The 18181-nt window shown below is 45.7% G+C and overlaps 1 protein-coding gene across 1 annotated transcript; it reads right to left on the bottom strand.

Moving 5' to 3' along the window:
- Positions 1-9441: 9441 nt before the first annotated feature.
- On the bottom strand, positions 9442-17290 carry LOC127664860 (NUT family member 2-like). Its single transcript, XM_052157090.1, has 7 exons — positions 17233-17290; positions 14662-15370; positions 13549-13677; positions 12232-12371; positions 11503-11798; positions 10650-10766; positions 9442-10209 (listed from the first exon to the last, which is right to left on the bottom strand). The coding sequence occupies exons 1-7, from the start codon at positions 17288-17290 to the stop codon at positions 9442-9444; spliced, it is 2217 nt and encodes a 738-aa protein (XP_052013050.1).
- Positions 17291-18181: the final 891 nt, after the last annotated feature.

Genomic DNA, 18181 nt, shown 5'->3' with positions numbered 1-18181 from the left:
AGAATAGTTTTAGCTATCCTGGGTTTTTTAAGACCTAACACCAATACTCTTCAAACTATTCCACAAAATAGAAACAGAAGGAACTCTACCCAAATCGTTCTATGAAGCCACAATTACGCTGATATCAAAACCACACAAAGATCCAACAAAGAAAGAGAACTTCAGGCCAATTTCTCTTATGAATATTGATGCAAAAATACTTAATAAAATTCTTGCCAACCAAATCCAAGAACACATCAAAATGATCATCCACCATGATCAAGTAGGCTTCATCCCAGGGATGCAGGGATGATTCAATATAAGGAAATCCATCAATGCTATCCACTACATAAACAAACTCAAAGGAAAAAAAAACCATATGATCATCTCATTAGATGTAGAAGAAGCATTTGACAAAATTCAGCATCCTTTCATGCTAAAAGTCTTGGAAAGAACAGGAATTCAAGGCCCATACCCAAACCTCATTAAAGCAATATACAGCAAACCGGTAAACAACATCAAACTAAACGGAGAGAAACTTGAAGCAATCCCACTGAAATCAGGGACTAGACAAGGCTGTCCTCTCTCTCCATATCTTTTCAATATAGTACTTGAAGTTCTAGCTAGAGCAATTAGACAACATAAGGAGGTCAAAGGGATACAAATTGGAAAGGAAGAAGTCAAAATATCACTATTTGCAGATGACATGATAGTCTATTTAAGTGACCCGAAAACCTCCACCAGAGAACTCCTACAGCTGATAAACAACTTCAGCAAAGTGGCTGGTTATAAAATCCACTCAAGCAAATCAGTTGCCTTCCTATACTCAAAGGATAAGCAGGCTGAGAAAGAAGTTAGGGAAATGACACCCTTCACAATAGCCACAAACAATATAAAGTATCTTGGTGTGACTCTAACCAAACAAGTGAAAGATCTATATGACAAGAACTTCAGGTCTCTGAAGAAGGAAATTGGAGAAGACCATTTATGTTCTCTTAGGGTTTGTATGACATCTGCCCAGGCTCTTCTGGCTTTCATAGTCTCTGGTGAGAAGTCTCATATAATTCTTACCACTTTATATGTTACTTGATATTTTTCCCTTACTGCTTTTAATATTCTTTCTTTGTTTAGTACATTTGTCATTTTAATTATTATGTGATAGGAGGTATTTCTGTTCTGGTCAAATCTATTTGGAGTTCTGTAGGCTTCTTGTATGTTCAGGGGCATCTCTTTCTTTTGGTTAGGGAAGTTTTCTTCTATAATTTTGTTGTAGACATTTACTGGCCCTTTAAGTTGGAAATCTTCACTCTCTTCTATACCTATAATCCTTAGGTTTGGTCTTCTCATTTTGTCCTGGATTTCCTGGATGTTTTGGTTCAGGAGCCTTTTGCATTTTTCATTTTCTTTGACTGTTGAGTCAATGTTGTCTATGGTATCTTCTGCATCTGAATTTCTGTCTTCTATCTCTTGTATTCTTGTTGGTGATGCTTGGATCCATGACTCTTAGCTTCTTGTCTAGGTTTTCTCTGTCCAGAATTGTTTCCCCTTGTGATTTCTTTATTGTTTCTACCTCCGTTTTTAGATCCTAGATGGTTTTGTTCAATTTCTTTGCCTGTTTTGTTGTGTTTTCCTGTAGTTCTTTAAGGGCTTCTCCCTGTTTAGTTGTGTTCTCCTGTATTTCTTTAAGGGAGTTATTTATGTCCTTCTTGAAGCCTTCTATCAGTATCATGAGCTGTGATTTTAAATCCAAATCTTGCTTATCTGGTGTGTTAGACTTGCTGTTGTGGGAGAATTGGGTTTGGATGGTACAATATTGCCTTGATTTCTGTTAGTAACATTCCTACGTTTGCCTTTTGCCATCTGGTCATCTCTGGTTTTAGTTGGTTTTGCTGTCACTAGCTGGTGCTTATCCCTCCTGTGTGCCTGCAAACCTATCACAGCACCCCTGGGTGACTGGCTTTCCTCTGACACAGAGTGCTGTGGGACTGCCCAGCTCCTGTATTCAGGTGGGGCCCTGGAAGACTGAGTCCCAAGTGATCTTACACTTGGGTGTTCTCTGCATTCCTGGCTGTAACAGCCCTCTCAGTCGCAGGAGTGAAGACAGTGGCCCCACCTCTAACCACGGGACTCCCTGCAGAGCAGATGTCCCCTAGCAAGATAGGTGCACAGATGACTGTGATGGCACTGACCAGCTCTTGGGTACAGGTGGGGCCCTGGTGGACTGAGTCCCAAGTGATCTTACACTCGGAACTGTGTAAGATCTCTGTGTTCCTGGCTTTAACAGCCTACTCTGGTGTCAAACACTTATGAACCCAACACACACTCTTTCCGGGAAGGCTGAGGGAGGAGGATTGCCCATGAGTTCAAGGTCAGATTGATTTACATAGTGAGGTCCTGGCTAGCCAGAGTTACATATTGAGACTCTGATCCCTGTACCCCATAAAATAAAAACAAACAATGGAAAATAAAGTCTACTTTAAAAGTATTCAGGGAAATCCCTATCAATGATTTTGCTATCATCTGTGAAATTATCCTTCAAAGGCAAAGGACAAGGCCTGGAGAGTTGTCTCAGCAGTAAAGAGAATGCACTGCTCTTGCAGAGGGCCCCCATTTCCTAGCACCCACAAGAAGCAACCTTCAACCACTGGCACCCCAGCTGCAGGGTATCAGAACCCACACTCATGTGCACATACTAGGACAGGCACATTCACATAATTAAAAGCAAGAGATGTTATAAATGGGAAGAACTTGAGGTAATTTGTAACTGGGTGACTCTCCTTAAAATAAATTTTAGATTAAAATCTCAGAGAAGATAAAAAAAAGGATGGAGGTCAGACAACTGAATTGACATAATGAAAAATATTAAGGAAGAAAGCAAAGAAATAATAGTTTAATTTTTCTGACTCATAATTCTCCTAGCAGAGCTGGGGAGACTTCTCAGGCAGTAAAGTGTGTGCCGTTCAAGCCTGGTCATCTAGGATTGGCCCTCAGCATCCACGTAAAATCCTGGCATATGATGTAATCCCAGAGGCGGGGAGGCATTTGATTGACACCTGAGGTTGTTCACTAACTTCTACATGCATATGCATGCGTGTGAACATGTACACAAAAAAGAAATGAGGGAAGGAAAGAAGGAAATTGGGCACAGAAATACTGACAGTGGATACGAGTGGGCGTGTGCAGATGCACACAAGGATGTGTGACCCTCAGTGTAAGTGAAATGAATGCAATAGGAACACCAAGTCTAATGGCTGACCTCGAGCACATAATGCCACAAGTTGTCCCTGACCCACTTGTGCACAGTGCACATGTACACACAAACAGTGCACATGTGCACACCAACATGACACTAAACACCAGTCCTGTATTGGCTCACTGGTAAATGCCAGCAACCCTCTGAGGAAGAAATTATACAGACTCCCTTTTGCCCAGCAGTACTGTTCACTGGACCTAGGGAGGCAGCTGCCCTACCACCGAGAGGTAGCACCTTCACCCTTCCCAATCCCCTACAAACTCTCCAGAGCACAGAAGCAGATTCTATGAAGTCAGAATTACCCAAATAGCAAGACTGGACTATACAAGAACAGAAAAGGACAGGCCAGTGACTCCTGTGAACACAAATGTAACTCAACAATATATTAGTACAGTGTCCAGATGTAGTTGGGGTAAGCCTGTCATGGCAGGACCTGGGAGGCAAGGACAGGAGGGTTCAAGACCAGTATGAATTACATAGTGAATTCTGAATCAGCCTGAGACACACAGCATGATGCAGACTTCCTGCACCTGCAGACACTCAGCCCTAGTCCTGGTGGCCTGGCCTTCATGTCCTTGGCCAGGGTGTGCTCCAACCTCTGCCTGCTACAGCCAAGTCCCCAGTTATGCCCGAAGAACTGCAGCATGCCAGATAGGGCCAAGCATAAGAAGAAGGGAGGGAAAGGAGGAGGATCAGACTGTAGGAGAAGGAAGAAAAGGAGGAGAAATAAGGGGAGGAGGGAAGAAGAAATACGTACAAATCTAAGAATATACACAATATATCCATAAGGGTCTCAAAGAGCAACTAGGTGGAAAGAAATATCCCATGTTCATGTATTTAAAAACTCCTTGTCGTTAGCATCAATATGACAGTTTTTCCAAGCTGATCTATAGATCCATTGCAATGGAACAGTACACGGAGCCTAGAAACATTCATCTATATACAATTGACTAGTATTGGACAAAGAATTCAATACACAATTACTTTTTTCAACACATGCTCATGGGAGAGTTAGAATTCAATATGCAACACGCAAATAAGGCAAAGCCCCTTAGAACCAAAACAAAAAGAAATAGAAATACAAAAAAAAACAAAACAAAACAAAAGAAATAGACACCATGACAAAATATAACTCAAATGGTCCCCAGACTTAGATGTAAATAGAAACTCTGAACATGCAGGGCATAACATGGGAGAACACAGCCTTACAGTTAGGTAATATTTTTTACTTTTGAAAATTTTATTTCCTATGTGTACGGGTGTTTTCCTGCATGTCTGTCTTATACTACCTGTCTATGTGTACGAGTGTTTTGCTTGCATGTTTGTCTGTGTACTACCTGTCTGATGCCCACAAAGGCCAGAAGAGGATGCCATATAGCCTAGAACTGGTGTTAGAGATAGTTGTGAGTGCTAGAATAGAACCTGGGTCCTCTGCAAGAACAGTACGTACTCAACTGCTGTGCCAAGTCTTCAGCTAACTCACATACAAGACCACATTAAAATTCAGGAGCAAATTGTTGACAAGACATAATTCATGGAAATGAGAACCTCCTGACCTCTGGGTGCAGCTCAGTGGTAACATTTTACTGGAATGGATTCAAGAGGCCTTAGGTTCGAGCCCTACCACTCACTGTAAATACTTCTGCTCTGTAAGGGATAATGTCAAAAGACTAAGAAAAGCTGCAGACTAGGAAACATCCACGAAAGACAGACTTGATAAAGGGACTGTATATGAGACATGCAGAGAATCCTAACAAAAGACAAAAGACAGATCATTTTTTAAAAGGGTTTAATGGTCTAAGCAGACACCCAGCCAAACACATGTAATGGAATGGTGTTTTAGATCATACAGTGTCAGGAGAGCAGGAGTTGTCAGGAGTTCAAGTCACAGTAAGTGACAGCAGCACACTGTGTGCAAGAGCTAAATACTCAGCAGTGACAAGCCAAGCCAAGATGTAAAAGGTGAAGGTGGGTGGGGCTTCCTTGGCAACATCAGCATGCCAGGGTGGGGCTTGTAAGGGGGCTGGTCCTCAGCCTGAGGCAGGGCCTGTTTCCATAGCTGGAGCATCTGGTAAAATATAGCTGGGGCTCTAGACATCTGACTTCCCCGGACCTCGGATACGTAGGCTTCAGGTCAACAGGCCACTCACTCAACATACAGTGCAGCTTTGGCTAGAGCTACCTGTAGGAGGGCCTTGAGCCAGACACCAAGTCTGGGTGTGGCTTGGGTAGGGTAGGGCAGGCTGATAGAGGACCAAGATGCTTCAGGGAGAGTTTGGTATTTAACAAACAAACAAAAAACATTTCAGATAAAGATTTGTTCATCTTAGAGTGATTTAGTCTCTGGATAGATGTGAGTGAGTGAGTCAAACTGTAGTAAATAGGGGATGGTCATGGCCCTGCATACCTTTAATCCCAGCACTAGGGATGCCGTGGGCGGCTGGTGAGTCTTTTGAGTTCCAGGCCAGTCAGGACTACACAGTGAGGTCCTGTCTCAAGAATAAATAAATAAAAGAGCAAATGGGTGGATTACTGAAATTATTAACATATTGACATCTTGTAGTAAAATGTGGCGGTCATTTCCAATCATGGAGTACCAGTTTTCAATATATTTTCATTTTATGCCGATGTAAGTATATATCCCTGTGTGCTGATCTATGTAGTGCTGAGCTACAAGGAACCTCATCCCTAGACTCCACCCAGTGATGAAACTAGCAGCAATGGCATATTGTAAAAATGCACATGAGGCATGACAGGACTTTACAGGCTGCCTTTTGAATTCTTCCATGGCGTGCAAAATGAGATTTGCATTTTCAGACAAATATATGGCCGGCAAGGATTTCAATAGACAGAGAAAAGGCATTCCAGTGTTGAGGCCCTTGAAGTGGGCCTTACCCCCTGCTAAGATTCCTGAAGAATATTTGTATTGATATTAAAGGACACAGATGATGGAAGGAGGCCACTGGCCTGGAGAGGCCCCATAATCAGGTATTAATCCCATTGAACCAGATTCAATTTTTACCCATATTAACCAAATTTATAGCAAGCTTTATTATAAGCACACAGTATAGCTGGCCGGGCTACTGCCTCTTCCCAATGGGAGATTTGAGAGCCCATCCTTGAATGTAGGAGAAAGTAGAGTTTATAGAGCTCAAAAACTGCAGGGGCAGGGGGGTTTCCAGAGGGGTTTTGGTTACGTGGGAACTTGGCAGAACATCTCAAAATTATTTGTCAGAACACTTTATCAGGGTGGAGGTTAGGGTATGAAGTATAAAACAACTCAAATTCCAGGAAATGCATTAAGATATGGTCAAACACACACACACACACACATCAGCATGCACACAGTCACACATCAGCATGCACACAGTCACACATATACATACTCACACCAAGAAAAAAAGGAGGAAGGAAAATAGTTTAAAGTCCTGAATGCCTATTAAATATTCTGAGACTCCAAAGCGCCATTTTGTATGCTTTGTGTTATGCGGTATAGTGAGAGGTTCCTGCCCATGTGGGCTCCGCTGTTTGGGGTCTGTATTGAAGCCAGGCATGACTGAGGGCTGTGTGTGAAAGAGCGCTAATAACTCCATGGTAGCTCAGAAGCAAAGCAGGCAAGGGTGGGAACTGCTGTCCTGAATCCTCTTAAGGGCCACAACCCCCAATGACCTGGCCCTTAATTGAATGGTGTCATGGGCACAAGGATCTTAGGAGAACATTTGTGATTAACCATAGCACATCTGTCTTAGGTTTCTATTTCCTGGTGGAAGCTAATATTTATGCCCTCCAAGTTCTTCCCCCTTGTATGCTCCCTTGAGAAAATCTATACTTACATAATTCATGGCTCTACTAGACACAATACAAGAATATTGTCGAACTCTTACCAGAAATCCGCCAAACTCGCTTCCAAAACGTTGCCACAGTGAGTTTGCCTCAATAATGAATGGAAGTCCATGGTTAGTGTTGTCTCTGCTTTGCCCTGTGACCATTCTCAAGGAGGCTCACCAGACACCTCACCTTGGTGATGAGAGGAGATATCTTGTCTTGTCCTGATCTTATCAGGGAAGCTTCACATTTTTTTTTTTTTTGCTATGAAGAATTATGCTGCCTCTAGGTTTTATGTAGCTGTTTCTTTTTAAGTTGAGAATGGTTTTTATCTATTTACCTCTGTAAGTTTCTGGGAAGCGCTGATTTGTTGCATAATTTTCATGAACATATTTAGTTCCAACACTTTAAAATTTTCTTTCCTTTTCTGATTTGGGGTTTGGAAGACTCCAGCTAAGCCCTGTGTTCCTTTACTTCCACTGGTGGTTCTGTTAGGCTCACTTCTTTTGGGTCTGCATTGAGTGGCCTATACACACTACAAAATACAACATCATGGTATAGTGACTGTATTGTCATATGCTGCAACCCTGGTTGTTATCCTAGTTGTAATGTCTGCTCTGTGTGAAATCAGCATACTTATTTCTACCTGTGTTTAGTTTTGGTGCCAGAGATCAAACCTGAGGCTCTGTGTTTGCTGGAATCCTCTTTAATGTAACCCTCTGACCAATTCTCTCTCTCTTTTTAAAGATTTATTTATTTATTATATGTAAGTACACTGTAGCTGTCTTTAGACACTCCAAAAGAGGGTGTCAGATCTCGTTACAGATGGTTGTGAGCCACCATGTGGTTGCTGGGATTTGAACTCTGCTGAGCCATCTCTCCAGCCCCCTCTGACCAATTCTTGATTAGCAGAAGCCAGATGTGTCTTTCTGTCTCATTACTGTTTGTTTATGTGTCCTTGTATATTTTTGCATGGGTATATGTGTTCTTGAGTGTGTGTGTGTGTATGCGCAAAGAAGTGGAGGTCAGAAGTTGACATCAGATCTCTTCCTTGCTCACCCTGTACTTTATCTTCTGAGACATGGTCTCTCACAGACCCAAGAGCTTGCTAATTTAGCTGGTCTACCTGCAGTTTAGCCCTTGGATCCACTGTCTTGGCCTTTTAATTGCTGGGATCTGCCTGGATCTTTTATGAGGGTTTTGGACATCAGAGCTCTGGTCCTTACCCTGAGATAGCAAACACTTTTAGCTCCCAGCCCACACATTTACATTATTTTAATTTACTATTGTTGGTCTTAACTGATGATCTACTTTACAGTCCCCATCTCACAGTGAATATGGTAGCTAATAGTAGAGTTAGAGCAAAATTATATTGTGACCAGTTTACACACTAATGGTCTAAGTATACTAACTGCCATTTTGCCATGTCCTTCATTCCTACTTTTGTTTTCTATGTTTTTGACCTTTAAGTCAAAATGTAAAATGAACATTTTTTATTATTATCTATTTTGTCTCTTTTCTTAGCATACAATAAGTTATCATTCTTTGAGTTAAGTGATTGCCTTAAAGTTCCTAGTAAAGACAAACCAAGGGGAATACAAAAGAGCATTCACCAGAACAGGTTCTTTCTGCCATTGTTGGGAAACATGGTGTTCGCAGACACACAAAATGGGAGCTGGCTATAGGCGTCAACTAAACTCTTCTAGACTGTTCTTAGCTTCTTCCTCTAAATGCCAGACCCTTCCCTCAAATTACTCACACAAGAAGTCCCTGGCTAGCTGAGGACTGGATTAGTCTTGCCACCCATGTCTTTAGGGGAACAGAAAAAGCTCCCTAAGAAAGAGGCTAATTCTAGAAACTGGGTAATGGTCTTTAGGGCTGAAGGCTGGAAAGCATCACTCTACTCAAAGGATTTTGAGGACACAGGTAATGACAGCATGTTCTAAGTAGTCCCTGTAACAAGACAGGCTTTGTGAGAGGGTGAGGGTAGGATTCCAGGAGCTGTTAGTCTGCATTCTCCCTAGATCAGTGAGTAAATCTAGATCACCCTAGAGCATGGCATCTCCAGGTCTTCCCCTCAACATCTTCTCACTCCATGTAGCAGCACAGAATAAAAGTAGCAGTTCTAACACCATTTTCAATTAAACTAGCTTTATTTACTGTAACTTAAAAACTCCCAAAGTGACATCACCCTCCCAATCCTTGCCCCACCCCTCATCCCCATGTTTATATCCTAGTGCCTCTAACCTTCTAGATCCACCCTTAGCAGCAGCTGGATCAGTCCTGATTGAGCAAGAGCTCTGTTTTTCTCCCTCACTCTGGGGTTTCAAGATAGAGGCAGGGTAAAATCTCTGCCAACTTTGAGGGGACATGACACAAGAGGTTCAGTGCCTCTTCTTCCTCTTCCTCTTACGGATACCTAGTGGGTCAAGCTTCCTCTTCTGAGGCTGTGAGAGGCGAGCCAGCTCCAGAGCTGAGAGTGGACCTTCAGGTACCCCATGATCAGGTCCTAAGTTAGGCCTCTTAGCCATAGGAGCCAAGTCTCCAAAGAGAGCTCGCTTCTTTGACTTGACAATTGGACATGGATCAGGGCTAAAGCCCCTTACCATTGGACATGGTTTGGGCATACTAGCAGAGTCAGAGAGATCTGCATAGGGGCACATTTGTTGTGACAGTGTCCAGGGCACAAGGTTGTACTGGGAGGCCAGGAGGAAGGACAGACTGTGGAGCTCCTCCTTGTCCTCAATGGTTCTACCCAGTGACCCGAAGAGGTCCTCAGTAGAAGCTGCTGTTCTGAAGCTCCCTGCACATCTGGAGCCTAGGCTTTGGTTATATGTTCCTTTGCAACAAGGAATATTAGTGGGTCTAATATCTACCAGAGAGGATGAACTTTGATTACTTGGGAGGATGGTAGCAGGCTTAGGCCCCCATAGTTCTGCACTGGTGGCTCCAAAACACTGGTGGTCTAAGGAAGCCATTCCCAAGGAACCAGTCTGGGCACCGGCCCCTCTTTGGGCACCATGCCCATCTCTCTCTGCACCTTGGCAGACAGTCAGTACAGAAGCACTGGCAGGTATCTGAGGGGCACCAGGATCCGGAGGTGCACTCTCGACTCCTTTTTTCTTCAAAGTCAGGCAGTGCTTCTCCAGCAGCTACAGGAGGAAATAGGTACATAAGACCCAACACAGGCTGGGAGGCCCCGAGGGGACAAAGCATTGGGGTGGAGTTAGCCAAGGGAAGAGTCAACTCACTGAGTGTCAGAGATGGGCTCTGGGGGCTGACATGTTGGCTCCTTGCGGCTGTTCACTTCACCCTGCCATGTCATGTCCATACCCACATCCCCTTCTGGGTGAAGCCCAAGGCAAAATGATGACTTCCCATAGGTCAGGGTGAGTCAAGGTCACATGGGTCTTATGAGCATGGTCTTCTCCTCTCCCTGTTTGCCTGGTGTCCCTCAGTGTTCCACTCCATTTAGGATTCTTCCTTCCCCATCCAAGTTACCTAGTATTTCTCTATATCCTGGCATGGTATCTGGTTGCCTCTTCTCCACCTATTGCCCCTTCCCCATTGTCTCCAGACCTTCCCTGTCTACCTGGTCTACAATGAGTTCTTCCTCGTGCTCCAGCTCCTTGGTGAGAGCCAGTATGTCCATTTCTGGTTTGGTAGATAGGATTTCTGCCACAAACTGGGGGTTTATTATGGCCTCCACCTATAAACAGAAGTAAAAGTACTTGAGTGCCAGGGCCAGGGAAACCCCCAAGCCAAGGGGACCTCTATCATGTACTGTGTTGCTGGCATGTCATGCTGGCAGCCAACATTCACACACACATGCACATGTATAATGCACACACACATACACACAATACACACATATATACAGGCACACACATGCACACACAAATACATGTGCACACACATGCACACATACACATGTGTTCACATACACAAATACATACATACTCAAATACACATGCCACATACATGTACAAACTCACATACACATACATATATATACATACACATGTGTGTGCACACACATATACATATGTGCAAACACACATATACACACATATGCACACACACATACTCATACATAGACATGCATGTACATATACATACTTACACTTACATACATACTCATACATATACACACATGCACATACACATTCACGCACATACACATACTCATACATGCACATGCACATACACACTCACACATATACACACACATACACACATGCACACACTTGTACACACATACACACACATATATACACATACACACACATGCACATACATGCACACACACACATACACAGAGGGTGGGGGAAGAAAAGAGGGAGGGAGAGGGAGAGCTCTGCCATTAGGGAAAGCAGGCTCATTAGGAAGGACTAGGATGCCAAACTCAGAATCTGGCCCACTCTAGGGCTCCAGATGTAGCTCACTTGTTCAACAAAGTGTTTCTGTGAGCACAGCTCATCAATGTAGCTCAGGAGTCCTGTGTCTGAGTAAAAGTCATCTCCTTCCTGCTCTGGCCCGCTGTTCTCATCTTCCTCCTTTTCCTTGGGCTCTCCTGTGAATGACTGAGGAAGCCCTTCCAGCCAGTCCATGATATCCATGTACTCTCGCACTGCTTCAGGTGGAATTTCCATGGGTGTCTCAGTCTTTCGTAACCGCTGGTGTCTGAGCTCTGGGAGGTGTGCAGGGTCAGTCTTATGGACAGTCTTCATGGAGGTACACTCTAGGAGGTAGGAAAGCACGATGCTACATGGATGGAGACCACTGCCACCCCAAACAAACCACACAGGGCATATAGTTCAGGGGAACTAAAAAGACCTAGGGTGAAGCCAAAGCAGTTTTCTCTGAAGATCTGTGAGAGAGGATGTTGCAAGAGGTGATATGTCTTGAACTCCTGTGGGAGAACATTTGGAGCCACTAATATTTCAGTGGCCATATTCTGATCACATGGTGTTTGGATCCTTGGGGAGATGAAGGCAAGGGATCAATGGTCATGGCCAGTTCAATGATTACCCAGTTCAAGACCAAGACCTGCAAGGAACCCCAGGCTACACAGCAAAAATCCCATCCAGAAGGAAGAAGCCTATGTGTGGGACAAAAGTCTATTTCCACTGATTTGACCTCTGTATAGAAACTTAAAGGTATGTGAGCCCTACCTGGTTCCTCAACCACCTCAGGAGCTGGAAGCCTTGGAGGATCTTGCCTTGGTACAGTTGCAAGAACTTGGCACTGGATGCCTCTCATTACCTCTAGCCTGGAGTTCTCCATCTCTTCTGCACTCTCAAATTCTGTGAACCTAGGGATGAGGGAGGCCAGGGCCCAGCATGAGAGATTACTATGGTGGTAATGCACACAGGGTCTTGAGATAGTCTGGTACAGTCCCATGAAGTTGCTGATCATGGGGCATAACCACAGCTCTGGGGAACCCTAGGTCCCTTGCAGGGAATCAAACAAGTTTGAGGTGTCCAAGCAGGATTTTCATGTGACTGCTCCCTAAGTCCCATCTTGACCTTGCCTGGAGCCATACAGACGAGCTAACTGCCAAGATGGCTACAGATATGACTGATGGACTATAGAAGGTTATCTTGGACCGGACCCAGACATGCGGAAGCTGAGACTGGAAGAGCTGGGATGACCTCGGAGACGAGGGCCCAGGAGGTATCAGGAGAGAGCAGAAGAGAAGCTGAGAGGTGTGACTGCTCCCCTCTAAGAGCTTGTTGGCTTGTGTGCATGAGGGCATCGCATGGTGCAAAGGCATGAGACATGTCCTCAGAACGTCTAAGAGGTACCCCTCACCTGAGTCTCTCTTAAGACTCACCCAGTGTGATACATTGGGATCAACTGAAGCAACTCTCTTGAGACACAGTGGTCTCTACTGTCAAAGGTGGTGGCTCAACTGCCAAGTACCTGGCACAGTGGTCTTTATTTATTGTTAGAAGACAGTGGTTCAACTGTCAGGTAGCTGGCATTAAGACTTGTAGAGCATGTTGCCTTTTCACTTCCCACAGTGCTAGAGGAGACCCTATGTGCAGGGGAACTGCAATGGCCAAGGTGAGCCAGAACTTTTTCTCTAAAGATCTGTGAGGAGCAATGTTGCTAGATGTGATATGTCTTGAACTCATATGGGAGAACACTTGGAGCCAAAAATAGTTCAGTGCCCTGGGGCTGGGATGGGACTCTTCTCCCACCCTGACCCTCAACAGAAAGGCATGGATAAATACCCATGACCAATGAGGTCAGAGCTGCTGGGACCATGGAGCAGATAAACCAGCACTATGGGAATTGAGAACGCCCCATCTCCCCTGGACAGAGAGATTATCCTGTTGGCAGGGTGTGGGTAACAAGCTCACCAAACCCAGCTCTAGCTGAGCAGAGCCCCCCAACACATACCCTCTTCAAGATGCCTGACTCACCAGGCCCATCCAAGTCTAGACAGCTACCCATTTACCCTCCTTTAAGACTCCCTGACTCACTTTTCTGCCATCTCAAAGAAGATCATCCGGTCATAGTTGCTTGTACACTGCCATTCCTGCAGACCCCTCCACAGGCCTTCTTCCACATTCATGGTGGGCTTCCTCCGGGCCAGGGACCGAAGCACTGGGCTGTAATTCATTAGGACCATTTAATCAAATGATCAGCCTGTCCTCCAGCCCCAGCAGGCTCAGCCCATACGCCTCTACATCCTTGTACCAATGTGGAGTCTTAGCCTAATTCCTAACCATGCAGCAAACATCAACACAAAGATATACATCTTTGTCTGTTTCTCTGGCTGCCATGTGAATTCTCCATGTATCACTGTATAGGGGAGAACGAATGGGGCTTAGTATCCCAACATGTATGTATAGATGCCAGAATAAAAGTAAAAGTCATTAGAAATGGGACCTTGGGTGATAGCCAGGTGAAGGTCATAATGTGGGACTCCCAGGATGGGAAAGTACTTTTCCGGGAATGGAGAAGAGACTCTCAAGGTCTCTTTTGGACCAGAGAGACAGCTATGGACCCTTCACCAGAGCTGGTTCTTCTAGGCCCTGCCTGGGTCTCTGATGTCCAGATCCATGAGAATATAGTGTGTATGGTTTCAGTCATCTATCTACCTGGTGGTGTAGCTGAACTGGCTGGCAAAATGCCCAGAAAGACCTAGAACCTAAGGTTACCCAGGGGGCAGTGGTGCGAATGCCTGCAGAGGATCAAAATGGAGCAGGGACCCCAAAGATTTCCCCAGCACAGGCCCAGTGCCTTTCTGGCCTATGAAGAATTCCCCAGAATAGTGAGGTGGGGAACACATGTACAGGTCTTACTGAAGTCTGGCATTTTCCCCCAACCCCAATTATGATGTTCTGTGGGTCCTAAATGCTCCAGTTCATGCTGGAAGAGATAAAACGTTAAGGAGAAAAATTAGCAAATGGATTCAAAGGCCTATGCCCAAACCCTAGCTCCCAGGACTTCAGGGTCCCGGGTGTGACATAGCTATTCCTCAGAGTGTGGCTCTCTGAAATGGCCCTATCAACTTCAGCACCCTCCTTGTCTACCTCACACTCATGGTGTTGGAGCCCCAGGAGGATCCTTGGGCCACAGGTACCACTCACATGAGGAAGCAGGAGAAAGCCGCCACATCAGGGGTCTGGGGCAGGTGCCTCTGGACCAATGTCTTGATATGCTGCCAGCGCCGGAAGTTCCCATAGACACTGTCTGGTTTGGACAAGTAGTTTTCTGGGGAGTTGGCTTGGATGTTGGCCGGGCCACTCTCTCCATATGCCCCTTTTGGGGGTGGGGCCGAGTTCACTGGAGACCTGACAGAAACCAGCTGGACAGCTTGCTGTGTGGTGGGAGGGCGAGGTCCCAGGACCCACGTTCCTTCTTGGGGCTGGACAGCCGAAGCAATTCGGGGATTTATGAAGGTGTTTGCAGCAGGTGTTGTCATGAAGAGTGAAGCGGAGCACCCCATACCCCCACCCTGGGTCCCAGGGACATTACAGTTGAGAGGCACCTGAGTGAGAACAATGTTGGCATTGTGCATGGGCTGGACAGGCCTGCCTAGAGTTCCAAGCTGTACAATGTTCAGAGGCACAGTGGTACTCAGGGCAGCCGTCCCATCTTCTGCCACCAGAGACATCCCGGGCAAGGCAGATAGGACTAAAGGATTCCTGGGAGAGATGCCTGCAGTCACAAGGGGTGCTGGGGGCTCCCAAAATAACTGGGGTGCTGGCTGGGGGGCAGGTGGGAGAACAGGCAAGGTGGCAAAGGTGGGGATGGAGGCACCAGGGTTGACAGTCATGTTCTGTCCCAGTGAAGATGCTGTGAAAATAAAAGAGAGAGTGGATAGAAGCGGGAAGGGTACAGGAGGGCGGCTCTCTGATCTGCTGATCAGTGGAAACTGGGGGGAGAGTCGTGGGGAGGAGGAGACTGTACAGTTTGCAGATGTCCCTGAGTAAATTCCACGCTGGGTTCATCTGGCTGAGCATTGTCTCAGCAGGAGTCTTCCTCCCCATTCACCAAGATTCCTAGATCACTGGATTGTCTGTAGAGAGGAGCCCTCAGCTTTCTCCACCTCTGAGAGACTCTTCCAGGAATCCCTGACAGAAAATTGAAGTGTTCTAGTTCTCTTCCCACCAACGGCTCTTTCTGTCTCTCCCTGGACCACAGTCTGTGTGCTGGTGTTCACGGGAGGCAAGGCACCATCAAGGAGGGCCAGTTTCTGGAAGGGCCTCTGTGAAGGTGGCGGGTTTCAAATATTTTGACCTCGGCCCCTTTTGAGTGTTCCTTTCATGCTCCCAAAGCTCCTTCCCTTTCTAGTCCAGTGCAACAATCCAAAGCAACACCGAGCGATCCTCCAAGCCTATGCCCTGGAGTCCTGGAGGGAACCCCGTAGCACGTCCTACCCATGCTGCTGCTCCCGCTCCTAATATCTCCCGCAGGAAACAGCAACAGAGTAGATCAGGCAGCCCCACACTGCCTGACGATCTTTGGTCCCAACTACGGTTAGGAGCTTTTCCCACAGCACTGGTGTGTAAGACAGCCATCCAGTTGCTGGACACCCTGTTCTTGCAAGCCCCGTCGTGTCTGTGGGAGGCTATAACGGAACGGTGAATGGGGCGGGGGCGGGGGGGCGTCCAGAGGTTTCTGGGGATTATCATAGCTACTGGCCTTGTCACAATTTGGCCATGAAATTTTGTGAGCTCCCACCGATATAAAAGAATTGGGATATAATCATGAGCCAGATGCTAAGCGGGATGCAGTTAGGTTATTGTGGTTCAGCAGGAACTCGCAAGGACCACATCAAAGAGAGCCAAGTCCAAAGAATCTGAGCATGATGGCCAGGACACACGGTCTAGGTCTGCTCAACAGTAGTAGTAGAACATGTTCCAAGGCAAATGGCTCTCTCCAAAGCCTCTGGCAAAGGAAACCAGACACCTCAGAACCCACTAAAACCCAACAGCACTCTGCATCGTGTTTGCTTGTCAAAGCTGCGTCTGGGAAGAGAGACTTCCTGTCGCAGTTAAATGATGGGCTAAGGAAACTGTGGAGATAGTGCTAAGATAACACCTCTTAATTTATATTTTAAAATGTAGTCTACAGATTCGAAACAAACACCTATATCTTTCTTAGCTGATACCCTCTGTTCTGCCTCTGTAGAATCAAAGACATCAACCACCCAATAAAGGAGAAACCTTCCCTGGGAGGGAAGGTGGAACTCTAGACTGCCAGTTGATGGAGTAATCTCCACTTCTACAGAGAGGACACCGCTGAGATCTTTTCTATCTAGACATTTGTCTGAACTGTCCTCCTAAGGTCTAGGGTGGCCCAGTTAAATTCCTGAGATCCAGAATTTCATTGAGTGAGTTTCAGCAGCTGGGAGAAGTGATCCAGAGATCAGCTGTTGCCTAAGAACCTTCTCTGGACCCCCATACACCTATGAACTGTGCTCAGGAGACCTGTGTCCCATACAGCAAGAACTAGTCTAAGTCGGATGCAGTGTATTTCCTATGGCAACTTAGTTGCATCTTGGGGCTCTGTTCATCAGCCTCCCTGGTGGGATGCCCTCATACAAGTCCAGAGCTCTCTTCCCCCACTCCTTAGTCCAGTCAGTCATTGCTAGTATCAAATTTACATTGCCTTTGTCAGGGGATCAGGCCCCATACCCCTAACACCAGGCTTACCTTCTGAAGCTATTCCTATAGGCTTGGACAGTAACCATGCCTGTCTGCTCAGGTCCATGGTGAGAAAATTCAGATAAATCACACCCAAGAATCACCAATCTATGGCAGATGCTCAAGAGAGCCAGCCACAGCTGGGAGAAAAGTTTGAAAGTAAACAGCTCCAGAATGTGGCATATAACATTCTAGAGTGGGGGAGGGGCAGGAAGTAAAACAGGACTGGGGAACATTCCGTGAGGGGCTGCGGCAGGTGCATAAGAACCTTGGGGTCGGTTCAAATGATGCACCCTTGTCGGAGGTGATGGCGCATGCTTGGTGTTTGCCTCTAGGTAAAATTTATTTTCTTTCTCATATTCACAGAACACTGGCATCGCTTATTCCTCATCCCTCATTCCTTCTTCCATAGACCTTGTCCGATTCCCTTCATCCCGAGTCCTCCACCCCCTCAGCAGAGCATAGGCCCACGAATATTTTTATAATGTTTGCATTTACTCCGAACAAATTACAACGTATATTCAGACAAATATGGAGAGTCTAAGTGGTAGAGGAGTACTTGAAAATATGACGTTGGGAGATCTATGGCTCTTCTTGCCTTGTGTATATCATTCTTTACAGAGCAGTCTTTCTGAGTCCAACCAGTGCCATGCCAGGATGTCCATGCTCTGCCCACGATTGTGTCTGCCATCTTCCCCTTTTGCTAGAAGCCCCAGCCCGCGGCCATCACTCAGTATGTAGCCTACAGGACTCAAGGCTGAAATCACTTTTCTTAGGATCAATTGGACTGAGTCATTTTATTGCAAACAGGTATTTGACAACAGAATTAAAAATCTAGACACTGTGACAAAAGTAACTTGTAGGCTTTTATGACAAACTGGTCTTCCTGGGATTCTCAATAGGAATAGGATTAAATGTAAAAGACAGGAAGAGGAAATACATTCTCCCACTCCAAGAT

This window comes from Apodemus sylvaticus, chromosome 14 (assembly GCF_947179515.1).
Source record: "Apodemus sylvaticus chromosome 14, mApoSyl1.1, whole genome shotgun sequence".
NCBI lineage: Eukaryota > Metazoa > Chordata > Mammalia > Rodentia > Muridae > Apodemus > Apodemus sylvaticus.
This window is presented reverse-complemented; position numbering and strand designations above follow the sequence as displayed.